At 41.0% G+C, this 22597-nt stretch overlaps 1 protein-coding gene across 1 annotated transcript in view; it reads left to right on the forward strand.

Annotated features, from left to right (window-relative positions):
• Nucleotides 1–22597, forward strand: part of LOC121873162 — a 433416-nt gene that overhangs the window by 264367 nt on the left and 146452 nt on the right. Inside the window, exon 10 of the mRNA XM_042376488.1 lies at nucleotides 22081–22164. Coding sequence (XP_042232422.1) covers nucleotides 22081–22164 — 84 coding nt within the window. The remainder of the gene's footprint in view (nucleotides 1–22080; nucleotides 22165–22597) is intronic.

The following is a 22597-nucleotide window of genomic DNA, read 5'->3' on the forward strand; positions in this document are numbered from 1 at the left end:
AACCAACAACACTCACCAACCAACAACACTCACCAACCAACAACACTCACCACCAACAACACTCACCAACACACCAACCAACAACATCACCAACCAACAACACTCACCACCAACAACACTCACCAACCAACAACACTCACCAACCAACAACACTCACCAACCAACAACACTCCACCACCAACAACACCACCACCAACAACACCCTCACCAACCAACAACACTCACCAACCACCAACAACACTCACCACCAACAACACTCACCAACCAACAACAACACCAACAACCAACAACACTCACCCAACCAACAACAACACCACCAACCAACAACACTCACCAACCAACAACACTCACCAACAACACTCACCACACCAACAACACTCACCACCAACAACACTCACCACCAACAACACTCCACCAACCAACAACACTCACCACCAACAACACTCCCACCAACAACAACACCACCCACCAACAACACTCACCACCAACAACACCACCAACCAACAACACCACCACCAACAACACTCACCAACCAACAACACTCACCAACCAACAACACTCACCAACCAACAACACTCACCAACCAACAAACTCACCAACCAACAACACTCACCACCAACAACACTCACCACCAACAACACTCAACCCCAACCAACAACACTCACCACCAACAACACTCACCCAAACAACACTCACCACCAACAACACTCACCAACCAACAACACTCACCACCAACAACTCACCACCAACAACACTCACCAACCAACAACAACACCCAACCAACAACACCTACCACCACCAACACCACCAACCAACAACACTCCACCAACCAACAACACTCACCACCAACAACACTCACCAACCAACAACACTCACCAACCAACAACACCTCACCACCAACAACACTCACCAACAACAACACTCACAACCAACAACACTCCACCAACCAACAAACCCACCAACCAACAACACTCACCACCAACAACACTCACCACCAACAACACCACCACCAACAACACCCACCAACCAACACAACACCCACCAACCAACAACACTACCACCAACAACACTCACCAACCAACAACACTCACCACCAACAACACTCACCACCAACAACACTCCACACCACACAACAACACTCCACCACCAACAACACTCACCAACCAACAACACTCACCAACCAACAACACCACCAACCAACAACACCAACCAACAACACTCACCACCAACAACACTCCACCAACCAACAACACTCACCAACCAACAACACTCACCAACCAACAACACTCACCACCAACAACACTTCACCAACCAACAACACTCACAACAACAACACCACCAACCAACAACACTCACCACCAACAACACTCACCACCAACAACACTCACCAACCAACAACACTCACCAACCAACAACACCACCAACCAACAACACTCACCACCAACAACACCCACCAACCAACACCACCAACCAACAACACTCACCAACCAACACCACCACCAACAACACTCACCACCAACAACACTCACCACCAACAACACTCACCAACCACAACACTCCACCACCAACAACACTCACCAACCAACAACACTACCAACCAACAACACCACCAACCAACAACACTCACCACCCAACAACACTCACCACCAACAACACTCACCAACCAACAACACCCTCACAACCAACAACACCACCACCAACAACACTCACCAACCAACAACACCCACCCAACCAACAACACTCACCAAACCAACAACACTCACCAACCAACAACACCACCACCAACAACAACACTCACCACCAACAACAACCACCACAACAACACTCACCAACACCACTCCACCACCAACAACACTCACCACCAACAACACCTCCACCACCAACAACACCAACAACAACACTCACCACCAACACCACCAACAACACTCACCAACCAACAACACTCACCACCAACAACACTCAACAACCAACAACACTCACCACCAACAACACTCACCAACCAACAACATCACCAACCAACAACACTCACCACCAACAACACTCACCACCAACAACACTCACCAACCACAACAACATCACCACCAACAACACCTCTCACCACCAACAACACTCAACAACAACAACAACACTCACCAACCAACAACACTCACCACCAACAACACTCCCCACCACCAACAACACCACCAACCAACAACACTCACCAACCAACAACACTCCACACCACCAACACCACCAACCAACAACACCACCACAACCAACACCACCCCACAACCCACCAAACCAACAACACCACCACCAACAACAACACTCACCAACAACACTCACCAACCAACAACACTCACCAACCAACAACACCACCAACCAACAACACTCACCAACAACAACACCACCCACCAACAAACCACAACCAACAACACCACCAACCAACAACACTCCAACCAACAACATCACCACCAACAACACACTCACCAACCAACAACACTCACCAACCAACAACACTCACCACCAACAACACTCACCACCAACAACACTCACCACCAACAACACTCACCAACCAACAACACTCACCAACCAACAACACTCACCAACCAACAACACTCACCACCAACAACACTCATCACCAACAACAACATCACCACCAACAACAACACTCACCACCAACAACACCACCACTAACAACACTCCACCAACAAACACTCCACCACCAACAACACTCACCACCAACAACACTCACCACCAACAACACTCACCAACCAACAACACTCACCAACCAACAACACTCACCAACCAACAATACCACCAACCAACAACACTCACCACCAACAACACTCACCACCAACAACACTCACCAACCAACAACACTAACAACCACCAACACACACCACCACCAACACTCACCACCACCAACACTCACCACCACCAACACTCACCACCAACAACACCACCACCAACAACACTCACCACCAACAACACCTCACCACCAACAACACTCACCAACCAACAACACCACCACCAACAACAACACTCACCACCAACAACAACACTCACCACCAACAACACCACCACCAACAACAACACTCACCACCACCAGCACAACCCACCTAACACCACCACCACCATCAACACCACCTCACCAACACCACTCCACCACCAACACCACCACCACCACCAACACCACTCCACCACCACCACTCCACCACCACCAACACCACCACCACCACCAACACCACTCACCACCACCAACACCACCACCAACACCACTCACCACCACCAACACCACTCACCACCACCAACACCACTCACCACCACCAACACCACTCACCACCATCAACACCACTCTCCAGCACAACTCACCTCCAACACTCATCATCACCACCAACACTCACCACCACCACCATCAATGATAGATCCAAGCACGCTGTATATGCAATGGCACAGCACTTTATCTCTGATCACCAGATAGCTGATATACTAAGGCTGTAGCCACACTTCGCTTCTAGTACCTAATAAAAGTTCTATGTACCGACAACAATGTAATGGAAATACTCCGTAACATTCAATGCCTTAATATAAAATTCACCAGGTTCTGTTAAACGCGCTTTGTGGCCTCTACTCTGTAAGCTTTTTGCACTATCGCTCACAGGATGAGTATGGGGTGCACAGTAAACTAACTACCTGTTGTCTGGGACAAAATTAAAAAATATATATATAAGCACCATCAACACTCCCCACCACTATCAATCACCATAATTACCATCACCTCTCACCACCACCATAATCACCATCACCACCACCACCAGCACCACCACCAACGCCAACACTCACCACCAACACCACCAACACTCACCATCACCAACACTCACCACTCACCAACACCACTCACCACCACTCACCACCACTCACCACCAACACTCACCATCACCACTCTCCACCAACACTCACCATCATTCACCATAATCACCATCACCACAAGTGCTAGCCATTACCATTCACCACCACCAACACTCACCATTACCATTCACCACCAACGCTCACCACCACCAACATTCAACCACCACTAACACTCACCACCGCCAACTCTCACCACCCTCCAAACACTCAACCACACACACAACAGCACCACCACACCAACACCACCACCACCAACACTCACCTCAGCACTCACCACCACCAACACTCACCACCCACCACCACCACCACCAACACCACCACCACCAACACCACCACCACCCACCACCACCCACCACCACCACCAACCACCACCAACACTCACCACCACCAACACTACACACCCACTCACACCACCACCACCTCCACCACCACCAACACTCCACCACCACCAACACCACCACCACCAACCACCACCAACACCACCACCAACACACCAACACCACACCACCACCAACACTCACCACCACCAACACTCACCACCACCAACACCACCACCTCACCCACCACCACCACCAACACTCACCACCACCAACACCTCACCACCACCAACACTCCAACACAACACTCACTACCACCACCAACACTCACCACCAGCACTCAACACCACCAGCACCAACACCCACCAGCACTCAACACCCCAACACTCAACACCACCAACACCACACTCCACTCAGCACCACCCAACAACCACCAACACTCACTACCAACACCAACACTCACCACCAACCCTCACACCCACCCACTCACCAACACTCAACACCCCACCTCTCAACACCACCACCAACACCACCTACCTCAACACCACCACCAACACCACCTCACCTCTCAACACCACCAACACTCCAACACCACCTAACTCAACACCACCAACACTCACCACCACCCACACTCCACCACACCAACACCACACCACACCACCAACACCACCAACACTCAACACCACCTACACTCAACACCACCAACACTCACTACCACCACCAACACCAACACCACCAACACACCCACCAACCTCACACCCACCAGCACCACCAACACCAACAGCACCACCAACACCACCTACACTCAACACCACCACACAACACACCAACACCACCAACACTCAACACCACCAACACCACACCACACACCAGCACTTAGCACCACCACCACTCACCACCAACACCAACACCACCAACACACCTCAACACTCCCACCCACCACCAACACTCACCCACTCCACCACCACCAACCCCACTCACCACCACCCACCACCACCACCAACACCAACACCACACACCCACCACCAACACCCACCACCACCACCACACACCACCAACACCACCACCACCAACACTCACCACCACCACCAACACTCAACACCACCAACACCACACCACCACCAACACCTCACACCACCACCAACACCCACACCATCACCACCACCACCACCACCACCCACACCAACCACCACCAACACCTACACTCCACCACCACACCACCAACACCACCACCACCACCCAACACCACCACCACCACCACCAACACACCACCACACCACCAACACCACCAACACCACCACCACCAACCAACACCACCACCACACCAACACCTCACCACCACCACCACACACCAACACCAACACCACCACCACCACCACCACCACCAACACCAACACCTCAACACCAACACCTCCACCACCACACACCACAACACCACCACCACCCCAACCACCAGCACCACCACCAACACCAGCACCACCAACACTGCACCACCAACACCAGCACCACCAACACTCACCACCACCAACACTCAACACCATCAACACCTCCAACACCACCACCACCAACACACACCACCACCAACACACACCACCACCAACACTCACCACCACCAACACTCCATCACCACCAACACCAACACTATCAACACTCAACCTCCCAACACTCAAATCTACCAACACTCACCACCACCAACACTCACTACCACCAACACTCAACACTCAACACCACCACCACTCACCACCACCAACACTCCAACCCTCCCAACACCAACTCTACCAACACTCATCACCACCAACACTCACTCACCGCCACCAACCTCACACCCACCAACACTCACCACCACCAACACCAACACCACCACACTCACTCCCACCACCAACCCCCACCACCACCACCAACACCCACACCACCAACACCACCAACACTCCACCACCACCACCTACACTCACCACCACCAACACTCACCACCACCTTCACTCAACACCACCTACACTCAACACCACCTACACTCAACACCACCACCTACATTCACCACCACCAATGCTCACCATCACCACCACTCACCACCACCATCACTCACCAACAACACTTACACTCACCAACACCATCATCACCACCATCACCACTTACATTCACCACCAATTGGTATTTATAGAATGTGAAAGCATTCAAACTGGGGTGATGGAGTGGTGGCCTGCAGGCTAGTAGAATAAACAAGTTGCTGTACTACATGTTACTAACACATATGGTGCTTGTTGGTGGTAAGTCTTGGTTGGGGATCATGTTTAATAATTACCACTGTACTGCCAGATGCAAGTGAACAGCTCATTTGTACAAATTATGATTTTTCATAAAAAAAATCCAGTAAAAAATGACATGGGTCCCAATTATTTATTATAATATGCAGAAATCAGGCATATAAAGAGTGAGTGTGTCATTATTTTACACGAGGAGAACGCCGATTGGCTGTGAGTGTACATGGGTACGTCGCTCTCATTGGCAGAAAGAATGTACACAAGCATGGTCACTGTCAGTGTTCTGTCTTGTAACTTCTGTCTTGTTTTATTGATTTTCATCTTCTTTTTTTTCTAATAAAAATAACTTCAGGAGAGAACCATAGAGCTCTATACATTATTGAATCAGCATTATGCAGGGTAGGGCTAAATGGGGTACAGATATTATTGTAATTTTTGGTGATAATTTGCATATGAATGCACCCATGTCTGTAAATTTTTTACTTTAATGGAACTGAGTCAGAGTGGCCATTAAAGCCAATATCCATTATAGACAGTGTCCATTATATCGGGGGTTTACTGAATTTGGTAAAATTTTAAAATATAAGAGACATTTTGAAATATTACGATATGTATATTACAATTTTTCTAATATTTGTTAAAATTTTGTATTATGAGAGACATTTTGGAATATACTGTACGGTATATGACGCACATGTCGCCATGGGATGCCATCTATTGTCTACCACACAAGATATTTCCACTTGGTTTTCCATCATTCCCCAGTGTTTGAACCATAATATCTGAAAACCCTGGACCAAACACCAAAATCTGTACTGTACTTAGAAATATTAAAATTCTGATTGGGGCAGATAACAGAAGAGTACCGTTGTTGTTTTTCCCTCAGGAGAAGTTGTCCCTCATATTCCATAAAATCTCATAATTGATTGATTGTGGTACAGTAATTACATCCCTGGTGACACTACAGCTTAGGTCATATATCGCTGAATTAAAATCAAGATTTAAAAGACTAAGATCAAATAATGTAAGGTAAAAAAGATTAAGTTCTGTAATTAATAACATGTAACTTTAAAAAAAAAAACATTTAAACATTAATAGATAAAACTCGAAGCTTGTGTAGAAGGCCGGCTTCCTCCACAAAGGAGAGGACGTCCCCCCCCCCCCAGCACCAAAGAGAGACGGTTAGACCTGTCGCCCTCTGGGCCCTGGGAGAGGTGGTTACGACAAAGATGTCTGAGACTGGGGCACTCCACCAGGAGGTGTCAAACATTCAATGGGACAAATTCATAAAGGGTAAAGCCCCTATTATTTTGAATTATGGGGTTTTACTATACAGTACCTTATGATTTGAAAACTCCATTAAGAAAAATATTGGATTAATTGATCAGTGTGTCATTTTCTTTGCTATTCATATACCTGTATTCTTCATTAAAATATAGCCAAATCTGTCCCTAAGTTTTTAGAACAAATAAATTGAGTATAGAGAGAGATTCAGAAGGTAAACATCCCAACTGATAAAATTTTGGGCCTTTTAAGCGTGATACGTATCACTGCTCTTTATCTCAAGTCATTTCCAGAGCTTGTAGAGGAACAAACCATGGTAAAACATAGAACTTAGTTTGAGCTTTTTATGTCTGAGGTTAATGTTTCAGTATCAGCTTTTATTTTTATATAGAAAACATGAAGCACAATAAGATTGATGAATACTGTACAGTAGTATACCATATTGTACTGATCTTAGAAGGATCATTGTCCACTGAAAGGAAATGCAAGTGTAGCTGTTGTGACCACGCACAGTATATTTAGTGAAACGATTACTTCTCAATTTTAGATAAACTTTGTGAATAGAATCTAATATATAATATTTTTTGTTAATCTGTTTATATATTTTTTAAGGCTTTATTCCCATTTAAAGGAGGAAATGGACCACATATTGGTCAGTAGATGTTCTTTAGGAAAGTTTAAACGTAACCAGCATAGGATCATAATAAATAATAATTTTGGCATTTGAAAGTTCAGGGTGACCCATGGTGTTAAGAAAGCAGGGAAAAAGGGTGGATATGAGTTTATTCCCAGTTAGGTAAAGACCTCAAAAACCAAATTTGAAAACAAAATTAAAGGGAATATGGAACTTCTTTACAAACATTACATGATGTTTCCTTTTGGACTCATTAGTGGCGTATGTAAGAAGTGAAAATTGCACAGTGGAACTTAAACAAACTCAATTTTCATCTTTTTTCATAACAGGAACCTTCTTATTGTAGAACTAAGAAAGACTTAGAATTTGAAATTGTCTCAGGTTTGGAAACTCTGATTAATGACTTGAAAGATCGCTGAAGTATTTACTGTATAATATTCCTACTTGCTGGCATAGCAATAACATTCTTAAAAAAAATTATATGATGGTGTGTAATGCTTTGCAGTAATCATGTTAATTAGTACAGTGCTTGTAATGCAGCCTCCATAGAGCATTATATATTATTGCAGAACATTTGCTATTGAGACAACACAGTTCCTTGCCCCCTTCGAGACTTCGGTTAGGTCTTCAGAGAGAGATAGTGGACCAAAAAGTGTTGTACAGCCAGATGAGGGAACACAGGTATGTTTTGCATCAATATTGCTAGTAATACAGAAGTAGTGCATATCAGATGTCTCCATCTGTTGATATAAAGAAATTTTTAGACTTGATCATACCTGAGTAGTTTATAACTTTAATTTTTTTTAGGAGGACCTAGTCAACTCAGATGTGAATTTAGCTGTTGCTGAAGTTCGTGCATGGAACCCTTTTAATGACAAGACGCCCTTCAGTCAAATGTCTGAGGACCACATCTTTGGAGCTGAATTTGATAAGATTAGGAGAGGATCTCAAAGTAGTAAGCATATGTTATCGTTATGTAATGATAAATGAGGGACAATATCATATTTTCTGCTTCTATCCATCCATCAATCACTTACTTGATTAACCTAAAATAATTCTTACAAGAATTCATTTACTGTAGATGCCAAAGAACTTACTTGTAATACCATGTCTTGTTGTTTTTGTTACTTTGTTCTTCATGTAGGAATAGAGAAACAAACTCCACTTAAAACAAGAAAAGAAAGATTTCAACAGTGGTGGTATGTACTCCTGAAACTGGCTGGTGTGTCAAATCCTGGTCTTTTCCTAGATGAGATGTATTTTTTTCATTTGTGTCATAGCCAGATTCATTGCAAAAACAGTGGGAAACCCTAAACATCAAGTGAGAGAATGAATGCCGCTCAGCAGTCAGTTTTGTGTGTAACAGTTGAGAACACTGATGAGCAGCCAGTAACTTTATGACCTTGAGCCAATCAAGGCTTGTCTAATTATGACGGTCTGTTTACATGTCACATTTGAGCTTGTTATTGTTCCAAGTTAATATTCAAGCTGATTGCTTGATATTTTATACTAAAAATATTAACAGTGAGTGGATGAAAATACAGTAATATCTCCGTTAGCCAGAATCCCTCAAACCTGGAACTCTCTGATGGCCGGAATTTAAATTTTCTCGGAAAATCGTTCCCAAATCCGTAATTTTTCGGAAAATCGTTCCCAAAGCCGGAATTTTCTGGAAAAATATGGTTTTGGGAACGATTTTCCGAGGGGCACATGTTCCGGAAAATTCAAAGAAAATTTTTTCCGATACTTGGAAAATTCTGGGGATGGGGGATTTTTTTTTCTAGGTTTGAGAGATGAAAATCAGGTGCATTTTCTGGAAATTCCGAGACAATTTTAACGTTACCCAAAAAATTCTGGAAAATTCCGGGGGTGAAGGATATTTTCAAGCTTTGAGAGAGTCGTCTCCTTACCCGGAAATCTCTCATTCCCAGAACTGCTCTGCACCAATTGTTTTGGATTTTTTTTTTTTTTTTTTTTACAGGGATTAGCCCACCTGGGCACAGGTCACTGACCCACATCAGGGTCTTGGGGGCGAAAATGAAATAATAATAATAAAAATACTGTAATTATTAATAATTATTCATAGTAAATGAAATTTATAATAAAATAAAAACAAAATTGAAAATATAATAATAATACAGTAATAATAATAAAGAACCATAAAGAAATAAAAAAAATAAAAATAAAAAGATCAAAAGTGAGAAACAATATATGTATGTTGTGTTGTCAATGGTAAGAGAAACAATTGAGACCCTGCAATTGTGTGTAAATGAGGCAGAAAGACAGACAGCAACCTGGGACTTGGTCACAATTTTTGTGATACCATATGACAGCAGGGTCTACCATTAGACAACACATTATGCTTCCAATATCTTCCCAGGCGGTAGTACCTCCCTGTTTGGTAGCTGCCTACTACCTACTTGATCAGTAAAGGGCACACCAGTGATCTGTATGTATGACTTGGTTGCATCATAAAAGAGACCTGTACAGCTGATATGTTGTTTATGGGTAATAATGGATTTTTTATGTGATTTTTTTAAACAAATTCCTTTGGATTGTCATTTTATCGCAAACAACTCTGTTACATTACAGTCTGCTCTTGAGAATATTTTAGACAAGAAGGTATGGTGTGTGTTGTAACACTTGGCTTGCTCACACCAAAATGACTTCCCATTAATGCTTATGGTTAAAATTTACAGCACAGGTACAGTACCTACCTTGTGCTCTGGGTGGGATTATCCCACCCGGTCACAGGTCAACGACCCACAACGGGCCTGGGGGCGAAAAAATAAGAATAGAAAGAAATTAAAAATAGGAAAGGAAATACAGGTACCCCGACTTACGACGGGGTTAGGGACCGACATCCAGGTCGTAAGTCGAAATGGTCGTAAGCCGGAAATGCTAAAATAACACTTAGAATATCAAAATTTTGGGTCTCTTTTTCGTTTCAGCACCACAAAACACTCACATTTAAGCTTGCCAGCCATTTTAAAGTGAATTACAGATGAAAATTTTGTCTGTGTACTAACTTTGGGACTCAAAAATACATAATTTGACCACATTTTGGTACGACTGAGGCGGTCGTAAGTGAGGGTGGACGTAAGTCGAGTCGGTCGTAAGTCGGGGACTACCTGTAGTTATATTAATCAACACCACGAAGATGCTGGAAAACCATCTTTTTAAAGTGAGACAGTTTATGTGAGTGTGTAAACACAGTAGAAGGCAGAGCATTCCACAGTTTGGCTGTGTGAGGAAAGAAGGATGCACTATAATGGATTATTCTAGTGTGACCAACATCCACAGAGAAACGGTGGGCACCGCAGGCAAGATGTGTGTTACGAGCCCACGGCCTTACCGGCGGTACACAGGATGCGAGATCCACCGAACATTGCCCGTTAAAGTACCTGTAAAACAGAGAGAGTGAAGCAACATTGCGGTGAAGAGAAAGGGAAGAAAGATGGTCAACTAAAGGAGAAGAGCTAAGACAAAATGCCTTTGATTCCACCCTATCTAACAGTTGGACAGAAGAAGAGCCACCCCAGATATGAGAGCAGTACTCCAAGTTAGGATGAATGAATCCCTTATAGACAGGTTGTACCTCTCTAGTCCGGCAACCTCGGGACCTGACCGGTGCCAGACCATGGAAATTCACCCTTTTCCTGGATAGATAGTGACTTGTGCTTTTACTTGGAAACACTAGCACCACTTTCTCTGCATCATGGTCTCTCTGAAGACATATGTCGTATAGTAGCTTCTCAAATTTCGTGAGTTTTTAATTCAACGTATTTTATTGGAATGCACACAAAAAAAAATAAATAAAAATTTTGAGGGCGGAAACTTGAATTTTGACGGGTTTGAACGGCCCGCCAATGTGCAGACGACGTGCATAATCGTGTAAACAGCGTCATTTCTCTTATGTACAAAAGATTCATTATTATTTATTACTGAATGTCTTTTTTATTGAATTAATGTTTATGTGTGCAAAATGAGCAATACAATTCATTAATAATCCGTAGAATATTAAAACACACGAGGAAATGACAGCATTGTTTTCGTTGATTACAAAACCAGTGACTGACTAGTTTTACATATAAAACTGAAGAAAATAAGACCTTGGTTGTGTAGCTGTAGTAAAATTAATATGGTTGTTTTAAGTAATGTTATTTAATGTTAATAAATGGAACAATAGAAGTAGCTGACGATAATGGTAAAGAAAAAAGAGAGATTGCGTATGTAAGTGCGCACACGTGAAAACATATCGTCATTACTTTACATAAGAATATGAAAGCAACACTTATTTACTGTTCATATATATTTTAATTAATGTTTCTGAATTTGTTTTTATTGAATTAATGTTTGTGTGTGCAGAATTAACAATGCAATTTATTAATAATACGTGGAATATTAAAACATGAGGAGACGAGACGGCTGCCGTCATTGTTTATGTTAAAGCTTACAAAACCAGTGACTGATTGGTTCTACATATAAAACTGAAGAAAATAAGACCCTGATTGTAGCTGTAGTAAAATTAATGTAAAATAATTAATATGGTTGTTTGAAGTACCTGTAATGTTATTTAATGTTAATAAATGGAACAATATAAGTAGCTAACAATTAATGGTAAAAAAAAAAGTGAGACTGCGCGTATGTAAGTGCGCACATGTGAAAACATATCGTCATTACTCTACAGAAGAATATGAAAGCAACACTTATTTACTGCTCATATATATTGAAGGGTTAAATGTTGTACTCTGTATAGACAAGCAGAGAGAGAGAGAGAGCAGCCGAACTGCCGGATGTAAACAAACATTAATTTCCCGCGGCTTTGTTGTTTTTTTTTACGGGGATTAGCCCACCCGGGCATAGGTCACCGACCCACATTGGGGCCTGAGGGGCAAAAATTTAATACAGTTAACCCTCACTTTACGCGGTTAATGTAACCCGGAGGGTACCGCGGAAAGCGAGAAACGCGTAAAGTGAATAACATAACATATGGGATTAATTGAAATGGAGTCCAGGCCGATCCCCAAACTCCACTTTTTGACGACACATAACTATGTTGTAGTAAAAATAACATCTTAATTTTATGATGGTACATGCACACAATTAATACTTAAGAGAAATAGAGAAATACAGTCGCCAAGTTAATGTCCATTCAAATAATGGACACGACTCCCTCCCCCTCTCACACTACACTGCTGGCTCTTCCCTCTGAGAAATTTTGGGGGGAAAACCAGGTATAGTAATAAATAATACCTCAAACTAAAGTTAGGATAATATAATTGACATTGCTGGATTCCTTGTAAGACCAGGAATATTTTGAATATAAATGTCATATATTTTTCACAAAAGATAACATACTCAGATTAAACATTTTATCTAAAAATTTTATGTCTAATGCAAAATATATGATGTTTATATTCAAAATGATCACCAAATTGTAAGAATTCCAGCAATGCAAATTATATTCTGGCCGGGTAATTTGTATGATTTTTATGAGCTAAAATAAAAATCTTCAGTTAATAAGAAAAAAAAATATTCTTCACACGGTAACAGATGGTCGGTCGCCGGTCCCTCCCTCCCTCCCCCCCCACCCCCCACCAACCGTCCCTACTAGATAAATGTGTGGGAATACCAGACTGTTTACCTTTTTAGTAATAAATAATAAATCAGACTAAAGTTAGGATAATATAAATGACATTGCTGGATTCCTTGTAAGACCAGGAATATTTTGAATATAAATATATATTTTGCACAAAAGATAACATATTTACTCAAGAGTAAACATTATATCTAAAATTTGTATGTCTAATGCAAAATCTATGATGTTTATATTCAAAATGATCATCAAATTGAAAGAATTCCAGCAATGTAAATTATATTCTGGCCGGATAATTTGTATGAATTTTATGAGCTAAATTAAAAAAAAATATACTTCACCGCGGAATGTGAGCATCCTGGGTTCTGGCAGGGCACCGCGTAAACGTGGAAACGCGGAATGTGGGACTGCGTAAAGTGAGGGTTGACTGTACTCCTGTAATAATAATAATAATAATTCAGATACCGTATATCTCGGCTTATAAGACGGAATTTGAACATTAAAAAAATCTGCCCAAAGTTAGGGGGTCGTCTAAACCACCAAGTATAAAATTCTTACCTCTTAAATATTGTGGTTTAGTTTGTCAAGAGTGGTGATGGAAACATCGTAAGCCACTCACAAGGTCTTACCACTAATTATTTTATACTGAAACTTACGTTTGGCAAGCTGGATTCAAATTAAGATTACCGGTATATTAAAATAATAAAAATGTATTATAAACCTGTCTAACATACCGTAAAAGAGAATTATACCCCTGTAATAAACACAGCTATCATCACACACCCCTCCCCACGCCCCCCCCATTTGCCAGTGAGGAGACAAGAAAGGGAAAGTGACCGCGAGATTGGGCTATTTTTAGCCGTGGAGGTGGTCAGTAATGCATATCGGTATATTTACTGATAATAATACTTAAAATTTATTTTTTTACAAGGAATATTCAGTAAATGACTGCATTAATTCTTGAAACTACTGACAGTTAAATACAGATGCTTATGTGACGTCACTAGTGTTTACACTACACCAGCTGGTAACATTTGATGCCATTACTTGAAGTGAATTGGCCTTATTTAAAGTAACTAACCATAAATAAATACAAAAAGTAAAAAAAAGATCAAAAGTGAGAAATAATATACTGTATGTATGTTGTGTTGTCAAAGTTAGAGGAACAATTCAAACTGCAATTGTGTGTAAATGAGGCAGAAAGTCAGGTCAGCGCTGAACCTGGGACTTGGTCACAATTTTCGTGATGCCATATGGCAGCAGGGTCTACCATTAGACAACACATTATGCTTCCAATATCTTCCCAGGCGGTAGTATCTATCTGTTTGGTAGCTGCCTACTACCTACACAATTTTTAGTAATATTACTTTGATACATGATAAATTAGACAATGAAAATAAACATCAAATTTAATTACCAAGACGCTTCCCATTGGCAGCTGTAAGAAGAGGGGGAGATGGGCTATTTTTATCCCGTCTTTGTGTCTGAAATGGCCAGTAATACCATATATTTACTGATAATATTTACGGTATCTCCTATAAATAATTAATTTAAAATTTATTTTTTACATAGAATATTCAGTAAATGACTTTTAAATAAATAAACAAATAATTCGGTAAATCTATTTCAAGTAAATGGAAAATAAGCAAACAAATGTTATTTACCACCACCCTTCCCTCTGGCTCAGGGTGAGATGGAGGGGAGATAAAGAAGGCTATTTATAGCCCGTCTTTGTGTCTGAAGTGACCAGTACTCTAATGCACCATAAATAATTCATTTAACATTTATTTTTTGTACATATATTTTGTTGTATATATATATATATATATGTATACAGTTAACCCTCACTTTACGCGGTTAATGTAACCCGGAGGGTACCGCGGAAAGCGAGAAACGCGTAAAGTGAATAACATAACATATGGGATTAATTGAAATGGAGTCCAGGCCGATCCCCAAACTCCACTTTTTGACGACACATAACTATGTTGTAGTAAAAATAACATCTTAATTTTATGATGGTACATGCCCACAATTAATACTTAAGAGAAATAGAGAAATACAGTCGCCAAGTTAATGTCCATTCAAATAATGGACACGACTCCCTCCCCCCTCTTCTCACACTACACTGCTGGCTCTTCCCTCTATGAGAAATTTTTGGGGGAAAACCAGGTATAGTTATAAATAATACCTCAAACTAAAGTTAGGATAATATAATTGACATTGCTGGATTCCTTGTAAGACCAGGAATATTTTGAATATAAATGTCATATATTTTTCACAAAAGATAACATATTTACTCAGATTAAACATTTTATCTAAAATTTGTATGTCTAATGCAAAATCTATGATGTTTATATTCAAAATGATCATCAAATTGTAAGAATTCCAGCAATGTAAATTATATTCTGGCCGGGTAATTTGTATGAATTTTATGAGCTAAAATAAAAATCTTCAGTTAATAAAAAAACAAATATTCTTCACACGGTAACAGATGGTCGGTCGCCGGTCCCTCCCTCCCTCCCCCCCACCCCCCACCAACGTCCCTACTAGATAAATGTGTGGGAATACCAGACTGTTTACCTTTTTAGTAATAAATAATAAATCAGACTAAAGTTAGGATAATATAATTGACATTGCTGGATTCCTTGTAAGACCAGGAATATTTTGAATATAAATATCATATATTTTGCACAAAAGATAACATATTTACTCAAGAGTAAACATTATATCTAAAATTTGTATGTCTAATGCAAAATCTATGATGTTTATATTCAAAATGATCATCAAATTGTAAGAATTCCAGCAATGTAAATTATATTCTGGCCGGATAATTTGTATGAATTTTATGAGCTAAATTAAAAAAAATTATACTTCACCGTGTAAAGGGGTACACCCACCGCGGAATGTGAGCATCCTGGGTTCTGGCAGGGCACCGCGTAAACGTGGAAACGCGGAATGTGGGACCGCGTAAAGTGAGGGTTGACTGTATATATATATATATATATATATATATATATATATATATATATATATATATATATATATATATATATATATATATATATATATATATATATATATATATATATATATATATATATATATATATATATATATATGTAATAATAATAATTAACGGTTTATTGAAAAAGTTCTGCAGCCCGAAGGCTGAAAATATATATTGGACATAAATGACTTATTACATACATTGGTGGTTTAACAAAAGCCTTCATTAGAGAAAGGTAAAGGAACATACAGTGAACAATCAGATTAATGTAGGTGTTGAACAGCAAACACGTAGTGTAGTAACTCTCTCCCAGATGGTGTTAGGAGGGACCTGATGAGGTGTAGTAATTCCCTCACAGATGGTGTTATGAGGGGCCTCACCTGTAGTAATTCCCTCACAGATGGTGTTATGAGGGGCCTCACGTGGTGTAGTAGTTTCCTCATAGATGGTGTTACGAGGGGCCTCACGTGGTGTAGTAACTCCCTCACAGATGGTGTTATGAGGGACCTGACGTGGTGTAGTAATTCTCTCACAGATGGTGTTATGAGGGGCCTGACATGGTGTAGGAATTCCCTCACAGATGGTGTTATGAGGGACCTGACGTGGTGTAGTAATTCCCTCACAGATGGTGTTATGAGGGGCATCACGTGGTGTAGTAATTCCCTCACAGATGGTGTTATGAGGGACCTCACGTGGTGTAGTAATTCCCTCACAGATGGTGTTATGAGGGACTTGACGTGGTGTAGTAACTCCCTCACAGATGGTGTTATGAGGGGCATCACGTGGTGTAGTAATTCCCTCACAGATGGTGTTATGAGGGACTTGACGTGGTGTAGTAATTCCCTCACAGATGGTGTTATATGAGTGAGGTGTGGCCCCAGGCCTTCCTATCGTAGACGGATTAACACATCGCCGGTTGTTGGGTCTCACGGGCCGTTATCACTGGGTACCTGGGACCTCACTGTGTGAAGGTTAACTTGAATACGACTTTTACTGTTGAGTTGTTCTCACTGACTCAAGCACTGTTCACCAATGTTCACCTCTGTTTAACACTGGTTCCATTCCTTTCCCAAATGAAATTGTAACTTCTGGCGAGAACCTGTTGATACTCCGGTGGGGAGAAGTGGTTCAGGGGAGGGGGTTGGTATGGGCCAACTTAACAGTTGACCTGGCTGCTCCGAGAGGAGCGCCAGGTACGTCTTGACCCTTCGGTGGTCAAGGATATAGTATGTATGTATGTATGTATGTATGTATGTATGTATGTATATATATATATATATATATATATATATATATATATATATATATATATATATATATATATATATATATATATATATATATATATATATATATATATATATATATATATATACTGTATATATACAGTGACCCCTCGTTTAACGAACACCTCGGTTAACGTAATTTCGATTAACGAACTGCCTTCCATAAGGATCTTCAATTCGGTTAACGAAATAAAATTCGGTTAACGAAGTTCTTACGAACCGACCTCAACATGTTTTCGCTTGCACTGACCGGGCAACCAGCTTTAGTATCAGTCCGCCAATACATTAATCGGTTCTAGGGCTTAAATTCCTTACTATTTTAGTAAATATCAAGAAGTTTATACTATTCAATAATTTTAAAAGTTTAATATTCAATTTTTTAGTCATTTTAACAATTATTGAACATAATTGAAGGTAAAGTGACTAGTTTAATGCTCGGCATCCAGCCTCTTAACACAGCAAACAGGAGTTAGTCTCTCTCTGTTTTCACTGGAGGTAACATCTTGCTTGAGACTCTCTTCAACTAAATGCTTTTTTTCTGTGTTTCCAAGCAAATTATTGGTAATTTTGAAATATATTTTACATATTGACAATATATAATGCAGTGCAGTGTTGATTTAAAGAAAATAATCTTGAATTACACCAAGAGAGCTAAAATTTTATGGGTGAAATGGCGCCATGGGGTGACTTCTCTTCCACCCCAATGCCTTCTCTTCTTCCTTCTCCTCCACCCCCATTCTAAATCCCATCATCATCATCCCAGGAGCCTTCTACATACACACCTCAAAGTAAGTGAACTTTTCTACCATTTTTGTTGAATTTAGGAAATTTTCGGTGAGCTGGAACCAATACCCAAAAACCCATTGAAACAATGGTTTCGGTTAACGAACTTTTCGGTTAACGAACGACCTTCTGGAACGGATTGAGTTCGTTAACAGAGGGTCACTGTATATATATATATATATATATATATATATATCAAGTAAATGGAAAAATTTTACTCGACACAGACATTAGTTCCAGTTACCGGTAAATAGCAGACGCTTCAGTGACGTCACTAGTGTTTACACTACACCGGCGGGTAACATTTGATGACATTACTTGAAGTGAATTGGCCTTATTTTAAAAAACCAAGGATGGTTGGTAAGGACTATTGAGTCAGTGGGTAAGTGTCACATTTGGGGTACTGGTCTTATACAGCGAATAGAGCTCAAAAGCTACTTTTTAAATGGAAATTTGGGGGGCCGTCTTATGCACCCCGACGCCTTATAGGCCGAGATATACGGAAGTAAAAAAAAAAAAAAGCTGCCTATCTACCTATTGGACAAACTAAAATCGTTCCGGACCACGGGAGTTTCCGGACCACAGAATGCCGGACTAGAGAGGTACAACCTGTACTTGAAGCAACTGCTCAGGAATGAAGTAGCTATGGCATCTGTACAGCATTCCCAACTTTCGGGAGGCAGCTTTAGTAATGTTGACGATGTATGGTTTCCACATATTAGAGGAAATGGTGAGGCCTAGCATATCTATTTTAGAATTTGGTAGAATGATTGCATCCTGAAATGTGATTGGTGGGAGATCATCTAATATCGAAAGTGTAATTGGTAAATGCTGAGTTTTATTACTATTGAATTTAACCAAGTTTCTACCTCCCCATTCAGAGATGCTGCACAGATCCGCATTGATAGATATAATGATATCAGCTCTAGAAACAGATCTAGTTTCAGAGTTAGGAGGAAGGGGGAAAATGTGAAGAAGAGTGAAGAGTAGAATCATCAGCGTAAGAATGGATAGAATTAGTTGTAGTGTGAAGTAAATCATTGATAAAAAGAAGGAAGAGAGTAGGTGAAAGAATAGAACCCTGTGGGACACCACTACTGGTATAGAAAGACCGAGAGATTGATCCCTCGACAACAACTGCCATGGATCGGTTCTCAGGGAAGCTAGAGATCAGAAAACAAAGTAGGGGAGAGAAACCATAAGAGGGAAGTTTAGACAGGAAAGACTTGTGCCATACCCTGTCATATGCTTTGGAGATGTCGAGGGCCACGACGAAAGTTTCCCCATAATCCCTAAGAGAGGATTACCATAGATAGGTGCAGTAAGAGAGCAATCACCAGTAGATCTCGCTTGGCGAAAGCCATACTGGTGATCTGACAAAAGAGAATGGCGTTCAAGGTGACGGAGAAAATGGGAGTTCAAGATAGTTTAAAAAATCTTAGAGAGGGATGAAGTTAGGGCAAAGGGGAGATAGTTAAAAGGGATTAGAATTTTCACTCTTCTTCGGGATGGGCTGAACCAAGGCATGCTTCCAAGAAGAAGGAAAAGTTTGGGTTTTGAGGCAGAGGCAAAAGAGGCGAGCAAGCACAGGGGCCAGAGCTTCAGAACACGAGGGGGTATTCCGTCCGGTCCATGTACCTTACTCACATCCAACCTGGATAACACACCAGCAACCCTACGAGTGGAGATTATACTGAAGTGCATTGGTTCAGTAGGAGGAGCAGGGGTACGAGGGATAGAGTTGGAATCGTCTAAGGTGGAGTTAGAGGAGAATAAGGTGCCAAAGAGATTGACTTTGTCAGGGGGAGAGCTGGCTATAGAGTTACCAGGTCGGAAGAGAGGAGGTAAAGAGGGAGTGCAGAAATTATTACAGATGTTTTTGGTTAAGGACCAGAAGGATTTTCTAGAGGAAGAACTAGTCAGGACAGCGGTCTTTCTTTTTATACAATTTCCCTTGACCCTACGAAGAATAGCCTTACGACGATTCCTAGAAGTAATGAAAGAGGAGTTGGTAATAGGAGGAGATAATTTCATAGCTTGATATGCCCTATCTCTCTCCCTGCATGCAAGAGAGCAGGAGCGATCAAACCATGATTGTAAAGTGAAAGTTTTGGTATAAGATGGGATAAATGAACTCATACCGAGGCATCCCGAGTGGAAAAGCAACATTCATCCCAAGGAAAGTTGGAGAAGAATTCTCGCAAGGATTGCCATTTTGCCCTCTGATAGTGCCATAGTTGACGTTTAGAGGGGGGTGGAGGAGGTGGTCATGCCCAGTTTGATTTGATAGAAATAAGATTGTGATCAGAAGATCCTAAGGGGGCAGAAATTGAGTATGAATATTGAATAGTGTGAGGAGTTAGAGGTAAAACAAAGATTAAGAATGTTACCAAGTTGATCATTTTGTATTGCACTCACTGAGGGATGGAGGTGGTGAGGCAAGTGTGTGGTGTGTAGTGAAGCTGAGGAGGAGGAGGGTTGCAAGTCACTGAGACCCAGCAGGTGGCTCCTCCTCCCGGCTTAAAACCTCCATTTTCGTAGCAAGGCTAATGCTAAAGTAAAAGTAGTCCGTGATGACGCAAAATGATGTTGTACTGAGTCATCATGACATTAAATGAATTTTTGGTATCTAAAGATTGGCAACGAAGTACCGAAACAACGTTAAGCGGGCCGACGTTGTACGACGACTTACTGTACTTTACAATGACACACTCCACAATATGATGAGTAAGTGTGGTCTACCTCCTTGTTCTGCACCTTGGATTTTATGATAGGTGCCTTACTTCATCAAACATCTGCCAAATTGACAACTGATGGCCAAATGGATTCAATGCAATAGGTTTCCTTAGGTATCATGGCTCAGTGTGACCAGTCTTAAGTCACACAGGTGAATGTGGATGTTGCTATTTTCAAATTTGCATTGTGAACAGACTATATTTAGGTCTGTCATACAACATGTACTGTATTATAAATCAGTCTTTGCCTGGGATTTTGTGACATTGAAAATTTTCTTTTCATCAGGTATATCAAATGTCAAAAGTCGAGAGAGCTTGGTGATGTCAACTGAAGACGACCCATTTGGTGCTGCCCCATTTAGTGCTCCTGGTAAGTGACCCATTTCATGTCAGTATTTCCTGCTGCCTTATGTAATCTAACATAAAAAAAATTTTTTTACCTCCATAAGTGCAGTATTTATAAAGTCAAAAGGTAATTAATGTGTAATAGTGGCATAGGGAAGAAACTCATAAATAAAGTCAGGTTTTGAAATTTTTCCATGAAAGCATTGTCAGTTAGAGCAAACTAGAAAGCTGGTAATATGTATAGTGTTCATGAAAATGCAGAAGGTAATAGTATACAATACACAGAGTTTTAAAAAATTACATTGGAAAAATGTTACTCAAGTACTGTAGAAGTAAAAGTGTCCAAATGTCAATGTACTTAAGTAGAAGTAAAAAAGTAAAAAAAAAATTTTTTCGTCTCCAGTGTTAAAATAAATCCTCAGTAAATTATAAAATGAATAGTTAACTAAAGATAAAAG

The sequence above is a fragment of the Homarus americanus genome, unplaced genomic scaffold (assembly GCF_018991925.1).
Source record: "Homarus americanus isolate GMGI-L3 unplaced genomic scaffold, GMGI_Hamer_2.0 scaffold32929, whole genome shotgun sequence".
NCBI classification, from domain to species: domain Eukaryota; kingdom Metazoa; phylum Arthropoda; class Malacostraca; order Decapoda; family Nephropidae; genus Homarus; species Homarus americanus.